This window comes from Vulpes lagopus, chromosome 8, assembly GCF_018345385.1.
Source record: "Vulpes lagopus strain Blue_001 chromosome 8, ASM1834538v1, whole genome shotgun sequence".
In the NCBI taxonomy this organism is placed as follows: Eukaryota; Metazoa; Chordata; class Mammalia; order Carnivora; family Canidae; genus Vulpes; species Vulpes lagopus.
Genome location: NC_054831.1, coordinates 43,470,029 through 43,487,780, shown reverse-complemented (window position 1 = coordinate 43,487,780; position 17,752 = coordinate 43,470,029). Strand labels below are relative to the sequence as shown.

At 37.0% G+C, this 17,752-nt stretch overlaps 1 protein-coding gene across 3 annotated transcripts in view; it reads right to left on the bottom strand.

The window, feature by feature from the left end:
• BRCA2 (BRCA2 DNA repair associated) overlaps positions 1–17,539 on the bottom strand; it is a 61,070-nt gene extending 43,531 nt beyond the window's left edge. For 2 of the 3 annotated variants that reach the window (XM_041766005.1, XM_041766007.1), the window contains exons 1-10: positions 17,407–17,539; positions 16,581–16,686; positions 11,469–11,699; positions 5,214–5,322; positions 4,541–4,587; positions 4,407–4,447; positions 4,118–4,229; positions 3,258–3,307; positions 2,900–3,011; positions 427–1,530 (exon numbers count right to left, since the gene is read on the bottom strand). In XM_041766005.1, coding sequence (XP_041621939.1) covers positions 427–1,530; positions 2,900–3,011; positions 3,258–3,307; positions 4,118–4,229; positions 4,407–4,447; positions 4,541–4,587; positions 5,214–5,322; positions 11,469–11,699; positions 16,581–16,647 — 1,873 coding nt within the window. In that variant the 5' untranslated portion in view covers positions 16,648–16,686; positions 17,407–17,539. Of the gene's footprint in view, positions 1–426; positions 1,531–2,899; positions 3,012–3,257; positions 3,308–4,117; positions 4,230–4,406; positions 4,448–4,540; positions 4,588–5,213; positions 5,323–11,468; positions 11,700–16,580; positions 16,687–16,781; positions 17,031–17,406 lie in introns of all 3 variants that reach the window. The other variant, XM_041766006.1, reaches the window with a different exon arrangement.
• Between the last annotated feature and the right edge of the window lie 213 nt (positions 17,540–17,752).

Below are 17,752 nucleotides of genomic sequence, written 5' to 3'. Positions count from 1 at the left end.
TTAATTTTTCAATCCTCTAAATTCCCTATTAGTCAGTCAAAATTATTAATCTCATTTTATTTAATCAGTGGCCACCACAACATATTAGCTGTTTAATTGATTTTAATTCTGACATACACAGTATCAAACATTTTTTCTCTGGAAATGTACCCAAATCTCCAACAGTTCCTCTGTACTCCAGTTCCACCAAACCTATTATTCACTGAGATATTCCACCCACTAAAATCTTCTCAAAGGAAGATAAAAGAGATCTTAAAAAACCAAAAAGCTACAGAAGGAAAACTTTCAGTAAGCAGGCAGTATATTTTCTAGAAAGATGAGAGAGACACATATTCAAATAAGAGAACTTGTCACCATCCCTAAAACTATATGCACTATTCTCACTCACACAGACACACACAGATACACATCCCCACACAGAGGTACCTGAATCAGCATTTGTAAATGTCAGTGGTCCTTCAAAAGCATTTGCTTCAAATTGGGCTGAAAGGTTAATTAGTCTTGACTCCTGGTCTTTCTGTGTTTTCAGGCCTGGATTAGATGTTTCATCATTTATAACGTAAATAAACTTTTTTGTTTTCTTTTTCAAACTAGATATTAAACCTAAATTCTTCAAAGCTACAGAATTATGTTTGATAGTTGCTGGCCAGCTTCCATCATCAATTGAACTTGTACATAAAGAATCCTCTTTCTGAGAGCAAATAGTATGTTTTTCCAATCCACTTTCAGAGGCTTCAGGTTCTTTAAAGTTTGGATTAGTCATATTATTTGAGAACATTGCATTGGACATTCCTTCAGGTGATTCTCTTATCCTGAATATAGACTTTCTGATACCCTGAAGTGGAGAAGCTATTAAAGCAGTTTCATATATTGCTTGCTTTACCGAAACAACGGAATCTTCATGAGATTCAAGACACTGACCTTCATTGATCTTATTTACTGCTGTTCCCTCATTTAACATCTTCTCTGAATACTTTGGTACATTTGAAATCTGTGGCCAAGAATTTTCCAAAGTAATGAAGCTGGTGCATTCTTTATCTGTGATTATGAGGTCTTTTTCTGAATTATTTTGGTCATAAGAAGTATGCAATAGAGGTGTTTTCTCCATCTGAGCTCCATTTAGACTTGAGAGGGTTAGGTCAGACCATCCAGAGGCTGAAGACAGTACAACTTCCTTGGAGATTTTGTCAGTTCCATTCCCAAAGGGCTTCTCATGTGTTACATTCCAATCTAATGGATGACTGTCATTTGGTTCCATTTCAGATACCAATGAATGTTTATTTTCTTTCATTTGCTTTTTAGCTTCTTCACATTCACTGGTTTTTGTCTCATTAAAAATATTTTTCCTAGTTTTGCTAGTTTTTATTTTTTGTAGATTTCTTGTTTTATATTTAGGAACACATAAAGAAAAACTATCTTCTTCAGAAACATCTACAACTTTTTCATGTACTTCATCCTCTAGGACATTTGGTGTAGACTTTACAAAATGGTCTTTGGTGCTATTTACTTTACCAAATGAATTCACCGAACCTATTAAAATTTAAAACAGAAGTGTATTAATAACATTTCATAATACAGTCATATAATTTACACTATTCTTAAGACCTTTCTCATAGAAATAGTATATACTAAATAGCACATAGGCAGTATTTAAAGGGTTATCCTGAGTGCTAGCTTAGTGCCAGAGTGCCACCCTTCTACTGTTCTTCTGGTAAAGACTGATTCTAATGTCCCCAAAGCCTTTTATTCATATTCCAGGTCCTAATAGCCTTTATCAGCTCTGCACAATTAAAACTCAATCTTAGGATATATATATGCAATTCAACATTCTAAGATTTATCAAACTAGATGTTCCAAATAAATTTGGGGCCCAGGGCACCTGGGTGGCTCAGTCAGTTAAACATCCAGCTCTCGGATTCAGCGCAAGTCATGATCTCAGGGTCCTGAGATGGAGCGCCATGTTGGGAGTCAGCTTGGGGTTCTCTCTTCCTCTCTACCCTTCCTTACCCCCTCAATGCTCTCTAAGACAAACAAATCTAAAAAAAAAAAAAAAAAAAAAAAAAAAAAATCTGTGGCCCTAAAATAACAGAGTAAAATATGATTTTACAAACACACACACACACATATATACACAGTTATCCAATCATACAAATTTATACATACACACATACTAAGAAAAATGCAATATCCAATGATCCGATTTAGGTAACTTTTGGTACTAATTACTTTCTAATGAGAAAAGGCCTTTACATTTTGTTATTATTCTTATCTCTGTTGGGAGTTGTAGGTTTTGTTTTGGTCATATTAGTATCTTTTTTTTTTTTTTTAAAGAGTTATTTATTTGAGAGAGAGAGCACACACAAGCTGGGGTAAGGGGCAGAGGGAGAGAGAGAGAGTAGCAGACTCCCCTCTGAGCCAAACACAGGGCTGGATCCCAGGACCCTGAGATCATGACCTGAGCTGATACCAAGATTTGGATGCTTAACTGACTAAGCCACCCAGGTGCCCCTAACATCTTGAATGGTATTATCTTACCATAATTAAACATGTTCCTTTAAATCAAGTTAGCTTCAGGGCACCTGGGTGGTTTAGTCAGTTGAACATCTGACTTTGGCTCAAGTCATGATATCAGAATCCTGGGATCAAGCCCTGCTTTGGGCTTCTTGCTCAGCAGGAAGTCTGCTTGTTCCTCTCCCTCTGCCCTCCCCCTGCTCTGGCTCTCTCGCTTGCACTCTCTCTCAAATAAATAGATAAAATCTTAAATAAAGTTAGCTTCTACATACAGTATGTTCAGTTATTAAAAAGGAAAAGCAATGTGTTTTCTCTTTAAGAAAGAAAGAAAGCAATACTTTGATGATGTCAGTTAAAAGCAGTAGCTCAATTAAACAGAAGGACTTACTTTGACTTTTAGCTTCCCTTTGATTTTTGTTTTGTTTGTCTGGACCACAAGGGATAAACCGATCATTTTTCTTCAGACTTTCATCATGGTTAGAAAAACAGCTTTTAAAAATCTGCAAAAGTTATATTTTAAAGTTACTAGTATAAAAACTCTCACTATGCATATATATTCAACTTAGAGACAGCATTACTCCATATGAAGTAAAGAAAATCACATCAGATCAGGCTTTGAGACTTTCTCAAAGACTTAGATAAATCATAAATTGAAGAAATGAATAATGTACGATAAATAATTTTTCAAAGCATTCTAAAAATGTAAGCAACTGCAACGGCATAATCAAGTTATGATATTTACTTACAGCAGTAGTGTCATTAGGAAATACAGCTGCAGATACTTCTTCATCTCTGACTGTAAAAAAAAATTTCAATTTATCTGTACTGTATTATATACCATATACTAAAGTTAATGTGAAAAACTTAAATATTTTTTGGTCAGACATCAAAAGTCACATATACTACTAGGGTAAATGATGCAGTTGAAACAAAATGAATGGACTCAAGAATGGTAATTAGAAAGGTAAATCAGCATAAGCTACATTCAATTCCTTAGTACCATTCATAGATACGTCTAAGAAATTGTGGTTCGATGAGCCGGACTTTAAGGGGATACTATCCATAAAGACTTAGGAAATCAGATGGAGCTATGGGGTCATGACTTAAAAGATAAAGCTTGTAGACTTTAGCATTTATTTCGATAAAAATACTGTCTAAAGGTATATTTTATGTTAAATACTTCTTACTTTTTAACATGCTTTTATCTGTTATTTCATCTGAGCAGCAACAAAAAACACAAAATTCCCAGCTAAAGAGAGAAAAATATGGAATGTATTTTTGCTAGAAAAATAATTTAAAAAATCCTAGTTTGCATGTAAATGGACTCCTACAAAATACCACTCCTAGACCACCACTTAATGTACTTATGATTTGTTCCAATCTACACTAAATAGAATTATTCTGAACTAGTAACACACTTATCAAAGATGAATTATTCTGAACTACTAACACACTTATCAAAGATAGTATTATCTAATCTTTTTTTTTTTAGTATTATCTAATCTAATAATTATCTTTTCATATATTCTTTTTGTCAGAAGCATTACAGATGACACTGTATCGGCATCATCTACCATCTTACATAATACACATTTGATAGTATTACCTATTAGCACAGTAGAACTAAGGGTTGGTGGTGTGGCTAAAGAACTTGACCAAGACATATCAGAATCCACCTCAGCTCCTAGACTTTCAGAAATGCGTTTTGGTGTCTGACCCTGAAAATAAAGAAAATATTTCACAGAAATGTACTGATGATTAAGAACATTTTTTCATTTATCATTTTCTGATACATAAGATTGTACATACATATTTCTATAAATATGGGCAAAGGTAGGACATTGTCAAATTTTCAATTGTCAAATTTTCAATTACTACACAATAAAAATATTTACCTTCATAAGCTTCGGTGTATGAAATAAGCTTCCACATACCACTGTGGGTAAAATGAGGAGAAAATTACTACGTTTTATATTTTTTTAAAATTTAAGAGTATTCTAGAAATTAAAAGCCTTGTTTCTAATCATACCCGACTTTTCTCTCTGTGGTGTTACATGTGTACATCGTAGAACAGGACTAAAATGAAAAAAAAAAGACACAAATCCTTCAGATTATTCAAAGATAACAAAAATGGCAAGAAGAAACATGATATTTCTTATTTAAAAAAAAAGGACTCTCAGTCACATTATTGGACTTATACTACTTTGTAATATTTTGTTACTTTTTAAAAAGAAATCTCATGAAGAATTAAGTAACTACTAAATTATGTTTAAAATGTCCACTAAAAGTAATGTATAGATTACTCACAAATTTCAGCTTCTAGGAATTGTATGTTTTGAATTTAAAAATTATGTAAAGTGAATCTATAAAAGCACCATATTCTCTCAAATGATTCAAAATACACAAATAATTTATTTTAAGCTACTATTTCAAGGGCATTGTTTTTCATCATTTTTGTAACTTAAAAACTTTATATCAACAAAAACCAATGAATTCAACATTATAAAAAAAACAAAGTAAATGTTTTTAATGTAAAAATTATCATAATAAAGGTCTCAACCTAAAAATTACTTAAAAATAGAAGATCCTCTTTCATGCTCTTAAGTCAAAATATTAGCATGAAAATTAGATGCATTTCTATAAAACAAATAGCATGTGCAGGAAAATTTTTCATTTAAATATTTTAATATCACACATCATACCTTTCACTAAGATAAGAATTTAGAGGTGGGCTGGTAACATCATTTGCTCGATCCATTTTAGACTTCATTGTGCAACAACTTTTATGTTTACTATCGGTAATATCCTTTCCTGAAACAGTACAGTAATACAGTGAGAATGTATATGCTCTGGATTGTGAATTTTCATTCTCTGGAAGTTTTTATTCTTATTTTTATTTTTATTTTTTAAGATTTTTATTATTTGAGAGAGAGTATGCCAGCATGTGAGCACAAGCAGGGAGAGGGGGGAGAGAGAGAGAGAGGGACAAGGAGACTCCCTGCTGAGTACGGAGCCTGACTTGGGGCTTAATCTCAAGAACCTGAGATCATGACCTGAGCCGAAGGCAGACACTTAACTGACTGAACCATCCAGGTGCCCCATCTCTGAAAGTACATAAAAACAAAAAGTCCCATCTATTCTGGGAAGGAGAATGTATGGAGAGTTCAGTTTGAACTGGTTTCTCAGTTTACTGATTCCTCCCAAAAGGGTATGTCTCAAGGGATAGATATCCCCTGCCCCCATTTAACAAGTATTAAGTATATAATATATGTATGACACTTTGGGAAATTTAATTCATGACAGCTTTAACTTTAGAGGGTTCATAATATAGCAGGAGACATTTTTCGAAATTCCAAGTGAAATGCAAAACAGAATTAAGTCACATGTACTATGTATCATGGAGATTAAGAATAAAGAAAAGGACATTTACTAAAAACCTACTAAAGTACCAAATCTGATCATATCACTCTTCTGCTGAAAACCTTTCAAGATCTTATTTTCAAGATCAGGCTCAAAGACCAAAACAAAACTCCCAGGGTAACAAGGACTTTCATGATTTAACTTAATTTCTATGACATTCTTTAACACTCTACTTTTCAACCACTTGCATATCCTGTAAGACTGCTTTCACTATAGTTCTTTACAAACTGCTTCTCTTTATTTTTCTTGATCTGGAATATCCTCTTCCAGGCTTCCATTTTGAAACTCCCTCCCCTGAAAAAATTTAGTGGTTCCTAACATGAAATAAAGTGACTGCTGCTGCCATATGTTCCCAGAGTTTATTATGCACCATTCCTACTTCCCCTAATAGAATGTGAGCTCCTTGAGGTAGAGATCTTGTCTTATTTATCACTGTATCCTTATGAACTGCAATCAATGCCTGACGTTACAGTCACACCACAATTTCTGGTTGAATGAATTAGCCGTGATTAGAAAATAAATCTGTTGTTGTTGAACACATTTACTTTCAAGCAATAGTGCTCAGGAAGGGTTTCTAAAGCTGTATGTGGCTCCGTCAAATGTCATTTACAGTTTTTTCAATATTGCTATTTCCTGTATCACAAATATGGCATTCAAGGCACTTATTAATCCTAAAAATTGCTTTAAAACAATAGTTTGGGGACACCTGGGTGGCTCAGTGGTTGAGCACCTGCTTTCAGCCCAGGGCGTGATCCTGGAGTCCTGGACCAAGTCCCTCATCAGGCTTTCTCCATGGAGCCTGCTTCTCCCTCTGCCTGTGTCTCTGCCTGTGTCTCTCTCCGTGTGTGTCTCATGAATAAATAAATAAAATCTTTAAAAACAACAACAGTTTGTTTAATTGGTCCTATGATCTCCAGCTTAGAAAAGTTTTGGGAAAAATAAATCATGTCCGTGTTAATAAAATAAGGCAAAGACCAAACTGAGAACTATAGCAACACAGACAAAACACTATTATATTTTCATTTCTCAAGTAACAGGAAATGGCCATAATCACTAATAAGCCAAATATACATGTGAATTAAAGACCCCACTTTTACAAAATATCCAACCTCCTTCTCTCTTTTTTTTTCCCCCCAACCTCCTTCTCTAACGGGGCTTTTAGTTAAAGACACTAAAAAGTACCTAAATGTATTTTTAAAATATTCACCTCTTTCCCATTCACTTTAACAAATATCTTAATTAGGAAAAACATTGCAGTTAAGTAAACAAAAAAATGAGATACTCCTATACACTTATAATAGAATGGTTAAAGTCCAAAACAAAGACACCACCAAATGCTGATGAGGACCTGGAGAAGGAAAAACTCTCATTCACTGCTAAAGAAAATGCAAAATGATGTGACCACTTTGGAATTTAGTTTGCAGTTTCTTACCAAACTAAACATACTTCTATCATAAAACCCAGCAGTTGTAATCCTTGGTATTCTCCAGAGGAGTCTGAAAATTTAGGTCTACACGAAAACCTGCACATTATATTATAAAGCAGCTTTATTCATAACTGCTAAAACTTAGAAGCAACCAAGATGTTCTTCAATAGGTGAATGAATAAGCAAACTGGTACATCCATATACAGCATTATTCAGTGATAAAAAAAAAAAATGAGCTATAGCGTGCCTGGGTGAGTTAGTTGGTAGAGCGTCGGGACTTTAGCTCAGGTCATGATTTCTGAGGTCCTGGAAGGGATCAAGCCCCCTGTCCAGCTCTGTGCTCAGCAAGGAGTCTGCTTCTCTCTCCCTCCATCACCCACTCATGCTCTCTTTCTCTCAAATAAATAAACAAAATCTTTAAAACTATACAAACAAGGAAATGTAGAGGGAAACTTACATTGCTAAGTGAAGACAAAAAACTGAGCTATCAAACCACAAAATGATGTAGAGGAAACTTGCTAAATGAAAGAGGCTAGTCTGAAAAAGCTACATACTGTATGATTCCAACTGAATGACATTTTGGAAAAGACAAGACTATAGACAATAAAAAGATCAGTGGTTGTCAGGGGCGGGGGGGGGGAGGGGGAGATGTGAATGGATGGAACACTAGGGATTTTTCAGTCAGTGAAACTATTCTGTAAGACACTATAATGGTGGATACATGACATTACGTAATTGTCAAAATCCACACAATGATATAAAGAATGAACCTAATGTAAACATATGACATCAGTTAATAAAGTATCAGTTCTTGCTTAGCAAATGAAAAATATAAATGTAAGGGGATCCCTGGGTGGCGCAGTGGTTTGGCGCCTGCCTTTGGCCCAGGGCGCGATCCTGGAGACCCGGGATCGAATCCCACATCAGGCTCCCGGTGCATGGAGCCTGTTTCTCCCTCCACCTGTGTCTCTGCCTCTCTCTCTCTCTCTCTGTGACTATCATAAATAAATTAAAAATATATATATATAAATGTAAAAAATAAAAAGTAAAAAAAATGAACCAGGCAAAAATAAGTTCATACCCAAATAAACATTTCCCAAGTAACCTGTGAATTGCATAAATAGGCTGAATAATGGTGAGATTAAATTCAGATGATTTTATGCAAAAGGAAGGACTGCTGAGAAGCTGAAATAGCACATTTCCCTATGAAACTTTAGGGATAATTCTTTTTAAAACATTAGATGTTAGAACTAAATAAGTAGGTTAAAAAACAGCTTAAGTCTTAGATTTTAATACTAAATTTAAGCTACACAAAACCAAAAGGTTTCAGGAAAGCACAATCAGAATTATTTATGTACTATAATCTTAGAAAAATTTAATTTCTTTGCAGCAAGCCCAGAGTAGCCTTATTAATTCTTTCCTAACCTCCCCTAATTATAGATAGACCAATTCCAATAGGTTAAATTAGAGAATAAACCAGTGATTCTAGGTATGTCTTTCAAGTTTCAGCCTAAACTCGTTTACGGATATTTTCCCAAACATATTAAGATAGCTGCTCCCTTTACTATGCCCACAACATAGCACTTTGTATATGTTCCTACTATAGCATATACTATACCAGTGTATTTATTTATATATTTTGGCCTATACAAGACTGAGTTCCTAGAAGTCAAAAGCCATCTATTCATGTTCGTATCCTTAATGCCTACTAAGTTGCCAGGCACAAAATAAGCATGGAATTTTGAATGAAAGATGCCCTTTTCTGTGCTCTGCATTTTATCTGCTAAATATTCCTCAAGGCTCTATCCTAGGCCTCATCATAATCAATTTCCTCACTACATGGGATGACTGCATCACTTTCCAAATAGGTAGTTGGTTCCTATAGCTTTCTCTGTTTATATTCTTCCTTTAGTTTCAGTCTTGTACTCCCCAAAGCCTTCCGGACATCACCTTAAATTGCAGTCCAAAACTTAATCTATATTTTTCATTCTTTCAAGCCTTTTCCCTTCTTAAACCTGTTTCACCTCCAGTGCTTACAGTGTCTATGAACATCACCACTGTATTCATAGTTATGCTCTAAACCTGTGATTTGATTCATTCTTTGAAATCTCCAGGTCTAGGCTACTATGGGGTCTTACAGTTCCTATCCATTACTCTAATTCAGGCCCTTGGCCCCCTACCACCTGGACCATTACCACGTCTCCTAACTGGTCTCCCTGTCTTCAGTCTTCATTTCCATGAGAACCACCAGTTTAGTTTAAAATGTGCACTTATGGGCTCTATTTCTAGAGATTCTAATTTAGTAGATTCAGAGTAAGGCTTGAAACCTTCTCTTTCATTCAGCATTTTAGAAGATTCTCATGATCTAGGCATCACATTTTGAAAAACCCATCTCCAAAGATTGCTGCCAGTTATTGAGCTTTGCTTTTTTTTTTTTTAATTCATTTATTTATGACAGAGAGAGAGAGAGAGCGTGCGCGCACACGAGCACCTGCAAGCAGGGGGAGGGGCAGAGGGTGAAAATCCTCAAGCAAAATCCCTGCTGAGCATGGAGACTGATGCAGGGATTGATTCCAGGACCCTGAGATCATGACCTGAGCTGAAATCAAGAGTCGGATATTTAACTGACTGAGCTACCCAGGTGCACCAGTTATTAGGTTTCCTAAAGCAAAACAAATACTCATTTATTCTATATTTACTGAAACTCTGTATGCCACTTGGTATCCAATAACATACAAGAAATTTTTGTCCCTTACCTATATCCTCTTTGTATGTGCATTTTTTAGTACCATGAATTTCTTCTTTCATAGCATTTATTCCACTATAATTGCTTATGTAAGTCTCCTCCACAAGAAGCTAACAGGAGTGCGATAGGGAAAACTTCTAGGAGGCAGACAGTTAAGTCAAGACCTGAAAGATGAGCCTAAGTTAGGTAGATAAAAAGGTAGGAAAAAAGTAACTAACTTATGGGCAGAGGTAACAATGTATAAAGAGCCACAGAGCAAGGTGGTTCCAAAAAGAAATTCAGTATGAATGAATGGCAAATTGAAGACGGGTGAGAGGGGGATTATGGCAGCATGAGGAAAGAGTTAGTAAGAGACCAGATTATAAAGAACCTTGTAAATCATATTAAGGAGTTAAGATATTATCAAGAAGGCAAAGGGACATAATCAAAAGTTTGAGGCAGGTAGTAGCATGATAAAATTTACATTTGATTTTTCTGCTCAACAACCTATCAAATAAATTCATTTTAAGTCTGGCATTCAATACCCAGCTCTATGTGCTTTTTTTAGCCTTAGGTTAAACTTACTGGTCCCTTTTAGATACGCAATATTCCAAGCAATCTGAATTACTTAACATTCTCTTAAACTACATCATCCTCCTCCTGTTTTCCCCTCGGCCTAGTACATTATTACTCTATTTTTGAATCTCACCTATCCTTCAAAGTTTAATTCAAATGAATCACTCCCTAATTCCTCCCAAACCTATTCATATTCTTTCTTCTCAACTTTCTTTGTACTTTTTGTACTTTGCTTTTCACATATACCACATTCAATCTTAAGACTGTTCCCCTTCTACTGTCAATTCTCCTTGAGAGTCATACTCCAAAAAAAGGGACAATATGTCACTTAAATAGCTAATAAACACTTGAATAACTGAATATATGATTTCATTACATGATTGATTGGATTACCTGGTGCATATGCCAGGTAAACTACTACCAAGTCAAAAGACATTTAAAGAAAACTGTTAAAAATAACCTTTTCTGTCCTCTGTGATAACCTGCAGGAACAGAGTTTATTTAATTAACATCAAAACAAGCCCTTTTTTTGGTACAGGAAAGACATAATTTAACAAATCTCACTAGGCAGAATATATTAATCAAAGGAGGGAGGAAAAGGAGCACAACTAAGTACCCATGCTATTTTATTTAATCCAAATTCATCAGACATTATTTTCACTATCTCCATTTTCCAAATGGGGAAAGTGAGCGGAAGAAGTTGATTTGACCAACATGACACAATTAACAATAGATCTGGGAGTTTTAACATAGGTTGGTCTGAATTCCTGGTATATGTTTCTCCCTAGTTTACTGCACCACATTACTTACCTGAATCTAATCTGTATTTATCTAATTCTTTTAAAGGAGATTGTTGGTATATTGGCTCTCTGAATACTATTGGAGTTGAAGCCAACTGATTATAAGGTTTCCTTTGTGGTGTTTTAAATAGGTTTGGTTCATAGCTGATTTTATATCCAGATTCTTCTGTGGGTTCAGAATTATAGGGTGGAGCTTCTAAAGAAAGTTCTTCAAACCAATTAAGGCTTATTGGTCCTAAATCTGTAAGGAAAAATAAAAATTCCACCTTGGTTTTAATCAGTGACAGGTAAGTTCATGAGTCTGTAAAAATCATAATACAGAAAAGGACGCTTGACATTTTGACTGTAGATTACTTTTGTTAAAGCATATTAATTAAACAAGATTATTAACCTATTCTCCTTTCAATCTGTAGCACGGTATAACAGTTTACAAAAGTTACAAGGTAATTGCTCCAAGCTATATTAGCTAGCTTTACTAAAGTTTTCTTTCTCTTATATTCATGATTCAGAGATGAAAGTCATAGTAAGAATGCATTCCACAGATACAATTTAATTACAAAGACTATATATAAATGGATATGAAAAATCTATAAGTACAGGAACATGTAGACTCAGAAATAAAATAGAATAAAAAGACTCTTTGTTAAAAAAAAAAAAAAAAAAGATAAAGTCTCTACTCTGATTTATCCACCCTTAAAGTACTGATTTTCATCATGTGGTCTGTGGACTATGATGGGGGCTGGGCAGGGGGAAGGTCCCCAAGAGAATTTCAGGAGACCATAAAGTAAAAGCTATTTTCATAATACTAAAGCACCGTTTCTCTTTTTCATAATGTTGACATTTGCACCTCTGGTGGATAAAACTGATGACATCTTGGCATGAGTCAAGGCAGTGGCAATAAACTGTGCTAATAATTGTATACACATCATGCACTTGTCAAAAACAAAACTAAAAAGGCAGTCTAAATTAAAAAAACCATTAATGAAGCAGGAAAAATTAGTTTTATAAAGCCCAACCCTTGAACACATCTTTTTAATATTCTCTGTGACAAAATGGAAAGTATGCATAAAGCATTTTTGTATACTAAGTACAACAGTTGTCTAAAAAAGCACTCGTGAGGAGTTAGGAGCTGAATTAGCACTTTTTTCATGGAAAGCCATTTTTAGTAGAAGGAATAGCAAACCATTTTGAGTTGGGTAATTTGGTAGGCACTTTCTTGAAAATGAAGTGAGCCTGTCACTGCAGAAAAAAAGTTTGTTGCCAATGATAAAATGAGGACTCTTTTTTATTTAAAAACATATAAAAGTAGGCTCCATACCCAGTGCAGCATCCAATGTGGGGTTCGAACTCATGACTCAGATGAAGGCCTAAGCTGAGATCAAGAGTAGGATACTTCATCTGAGCCACCCTTTGGGCACCTCAAAATGGGATCTTTTAAATGGTAATTAGAATTTTGTTAAACTTTGAGATGCCTGTTGAGTGTGTGACTTTGGCTGTTGAGTGTGTGACTTTGGCTTAGGACATGATCCCGGAGTTCCCGGATCAAGTCCCGCATCACATCAGGTTCCCTGAAGGGAGCCTGCTTTTCCCTCTGCCTATGTCTCTGCCTCTCTCACTCTCTCATGAAGAAATAAATAAAATCTTAAAAAAAAAAAAAAAAAAAAAAAGAATTTTGTTAAACTTTATTTGCCTCTGTAAGCTTGACATCTTCCTAATCTTAAGACTTTTCTGATGAGGTCAGTGAATTAATGAATTTAATTTTTACAGTTTAAGACAATGTGTCAATATATGGAATATCTGTGTAATTCAGAACACTGACATTTTCCAAATGATCAGTGCCTGATGTTACAACACAGATAAAAGATTTATTCAAAGTGCAAGAAAGACTAATAGATGTAACAAAGAGAATGAAAGTTCATAATATGGTATCCAATTCCATACTGCAACTCTTAAAACTAGTACTTGTCAAGTTTTGGTGTATTATCAAAGAAAGATACCCACAATTAACTGAAGACTACTGAAATACTCCTTTATTCAGTTACATTGTTGTGTGAAGCTGGCTTTTCTTTATATACTTCTACCAAAACAATATACTGGAACAAATTAAATGCAGAAACAGAGGCACCTGGGTGGCTCAGTGATTGAATATCTGTCTTTGGCTCAAGGCATGATCCTGGCATCCTCGAAGGGAGCCTGCTTCTCCCTCTGCCTGTGTCTCTGCCTTTTTCTGTGTCTCTCATGAATAAATAAAAATAAAATCTTAAAAAAAAATAAATGCAGAAACAGGTATGAAAATCTAGCTATCATTTGACAAAATACAGCATCCATTCCTGATCAAAACCCTTCAGAGTGTTGGGATAGAGGGAACTTTCCTCGACATCTTAAAGGCCATTTACGAAAAGCCCACAGCAAATATCATTCTCAATGGGGAAGCACTGGGAGCCTTTCCCCTAAGATCAGGAACAAGACAGGGATGTCCACTCTCACCACTGCTGTTCAACATAGTTCTGGAAGTCCTCGCCTCAGCAATCAGACAACAAAAAGACATTAAAGGCATTCAAATTGACAAAGAAGAAGTCAAACTCTCCCTCTTCGCCGATGACATGATACTCTACATAGAAGACCCAAAAGCCTCCACCCCAAGATTGCTAGAACTCATACAGCAATTTGGTAGTGTGGCAGGATACAAAATCAATGCCCAGAAATCAATGGCATTTCTATACACTAACAATGAGACTGAAGAAAGAGAAATTAAGGAGTCAATCCCATTTACAATTGCACCCAAAAGCATAAGATACCTAGGAATAAACCTAACGAAAGAGGTAAAAGATCTATACCCTAAAAACTACAGAACACTTCTGAAAGAAATTGAGGAAGACACAAAGAGATGGAAAAATATTCCATGCTCATGGATTGGCAGAATTAATATTGTAAAAATGTCCATGTTACCCAGGGCAATTTACAGGTTAATGCAATCCCTATCAAAATACCATGGACTTTCTTCAGAGAGTTAGAACAAATTATTTTAAGATTTGTGTGGAATCAGAAAAGACCCCGAATAGTCAGGGGAATTTTAAAAAAGAAAACCATAGCTGGGGGCATCACAATGCCAGATTTCAGGTTGTACTACAAAGCTGTGGTCATCAAGACAGTGTGGTACTGGCACAAAAACAGACACATAGATCAATGCAACAGAATAGAGAACCCAGAAGTGGACCCTGAAATGTATGGTCATCTAATATTCGATAAAGGAGGAAAGACTATCCATTGGAAGAAAGACAGTCTCTTCAATAAATGGTGCTGGGAAAATTGGACATCCACATGCAGAAGAATGAAACTGGACCACTCTCTTTCCCCATACACAAAGATAAACTCAAAATGGATGAGAGATCTAAATGTGAGACAAGAGTCCATCAAAATCATAGAAGAGAACACAGGCAACACCCTCTTTGAACTCGGCCACAGTAACTTCTTGCAAGATACATCCACAAAGGCAAAAGAAACAAAAGCAAAAATGAACTATTGGGACTTCATCAAGATAAGAAGCTTTTGCACAGCAAAGAATACAGTCAACAAAACTAAAAGACAACCTACAGAATGGGAGAAGATATTTGCAAATGACATATCAGATAAAGGGCTAGTTTCCAAAATCTATAAAGAACTTATTAAACTCAACACCAAAGGAACAAACAATCCAATCATGAAATTGGCAAAAGACATGAAGAGAAATCTCACAGAGGAAGACATAGACATGGCCAACATGCACATGAGAAAATGCTCTGCATCACTTGCCATCAGGGAAATACAAATCAAAACCACAATGAGATACCACCTCACACCAGTGAGAATGGGGAACATTAACAAGGCAGGAAACAACAAATGTTGGAGAGGATGCGGAGAAAAGAGAACCAACCCTCTTACACTGTTGGTGGGAATGTGAACTGGTGCAGCCACTCTGGAAAACTGTGTGGAGGTTCCTCAAAGAGTTAAAAATAGACCTGCCCTACGACCCAGCAATTGCACTGTTGGGGATTTACCCCAAAGATTCAGATGCAATGAAACGTCGGGACACCTGCACCCCGATGTTTCTATCAGCAATGGCCACAATAGCCAAACTGTGGAAGGAGCCTCGGTGTCCATCGAAAGATGAATGGATAAAGAAGATGTGGTTTATGTATACAATGGAATATTACTCAGCAATTAGAAATGACAAATACCCACCATTTGCTTCAACGTGGATGGAACTGGAGGGTATTATGCTGAGTGAAATAAGTCAATCGGAGAAGGACAGTGTATGTTCTCATTCATTTGGGGAATATGAATAATAGTGAAAGGGAATATAAAGGAAGGGAAAAGAAATGTTGGGAAATATCAGGAAGGGAGACAGAACATAAAGACTCCTAACTCGGGGAAACGAACTAGGGGTGGTGGAAGGGGAGGAGGGCGGGTGTTGGAGGGGAATGGGTGACGGGCACTGAGGTGGACACTTGACGGGATGAGCACTGGGTGTTTTTCTGTATGTTGGTAAATGAACACCAATAAAAATAAAAAAAAAAATCTAGCTATCTTCTACGAAGCCAGATATTAAAGAGAACTGCAAAATTGTGAAACAGTGCCACTCTTCTTTTTGCGGGTGAAAGGGGGGGGAAACAGTATTTTTCATAAAAATGTTTGTGTTAAAAAAAAGTTTGTGTTAATATGCAATGGATTTGTTATTTTTAAATGAATAAACATTTTTAATAACAAATGCTCCTTGAAGTCCTCAATCATTTTCAAGAGTGTAAGGAGTACGGAGACTAGAAAGTCAAACAACTTCTGATATAAAGTGACAGTACCAATGCTTAAGGTTTGCTCAAAGTTCTGCGCTTTAAAAACAGTTCTTCCTACTGCTCATCAAGAGGTGAGTCTCCTCATTATCCCTAAGGTTCTATACTTATCATTTGGATAATGGTAAATGATCATTTTCTTAACTGACTTAATGACCGCATTGACGGAACAGTTCATAGTGAAAACAAAAACGTGAAATGTTGGCTTCTTTTCAGCAAGCATGCACAGTTGCGTATTTTTCTGAAGACATTTTCTCAGTGTAAATGATCGATGTATATATAAAATTTGTCAATACCTGCTTGATTGCACCGCGTCTTAAAAATTTCAAAAAATGTTGGCCTCTCTTTGCATCCAAAAGGCATTTTTATCTACAATATTACTCCAGTGCTTGGTAAATAACTCTGCAAAAGACACCAAAATAACACTTCACAGGGATGCAGTCCTGGGTAACCGACTGAGGTAAAATCAGAAGCTGATAAACACACTGTTTATGTACCTCGGTCCTATGTTTTGGGACAATAATCCAACTCACTGCGTCCATGGGAGCATTCTATATATAGGCTGTCCAGTACGGTGGCACTAGCCACATTAAGCAATCGAAACGCGGCAGGTGTGACTCACGGACAGCACTGTAAATGTCATTTAAATAGTGTGGCTAGGGGGGTGCACAGGTCAGCAACAGGTTCCTATTAGAGGTATCTTCTGACAACGTCAAATCAGTAAATCTTCGTAATGCAGCAACCGCCTGGGGGTTAAGCAAGGCAGACAGTGTGCCAGGAGCTGTGAAACATCTTCTAAAATTAACAGTCCGTTAAAGTAATTCATCGTATTTTCCGATAAAGGGAATTTCAGGCTGGGACATCTGGGGCAGCTCAGGGCAAACCCGGGCGGCTGGCGGGGCGCGAAGTGGGGAAGCGGAGTCCAGGGAAGGGGCGGGGCTCGCGTTTGCCTCGCTGAGGAGCCGAACCGTGGGCCCTTTTCTCCCGGTGGGTGAGAGGCTGCAGAGACCGTGGGGGCAGGAGGCCCCGGCCCTCACCCCGTGAAGAAGAGGCGCCCCCACCCCCCCGCCGCCTCACACCGCGGAAGACAGGCCCGTCCGTCTCCACCCAGCCAACACTAACCGCCTTCCGAGGTGCAGCTCTTTTTGGCCGGAGAAGGCTAACAAAAATCGCGCCGGCACTTCGGCCAGAAAGCTGAGCCGCAGGCTCCTTTCCTCGGCGACCCACGGCTGGGACGACTTCCAGAGCGCCAAGCCCCAGCAGCTCCGCCTCCGCCTCCGCCGACCTTCTTTCAGATCCTCGCGCCGAAAACCCGCTCTGCCGACGCGTCACGCAGCGACGCATGACGCGACACGCAGCGACGCATGACGCGACACGCAGCGTGCGCGCCTCCCGGAAGTCGGGTTCTGGGCGGGCGCGTCCGTGTGGCGAAAGCCGAGTCCTCGTTCGGCTGCTGGGCGGTCGGCCT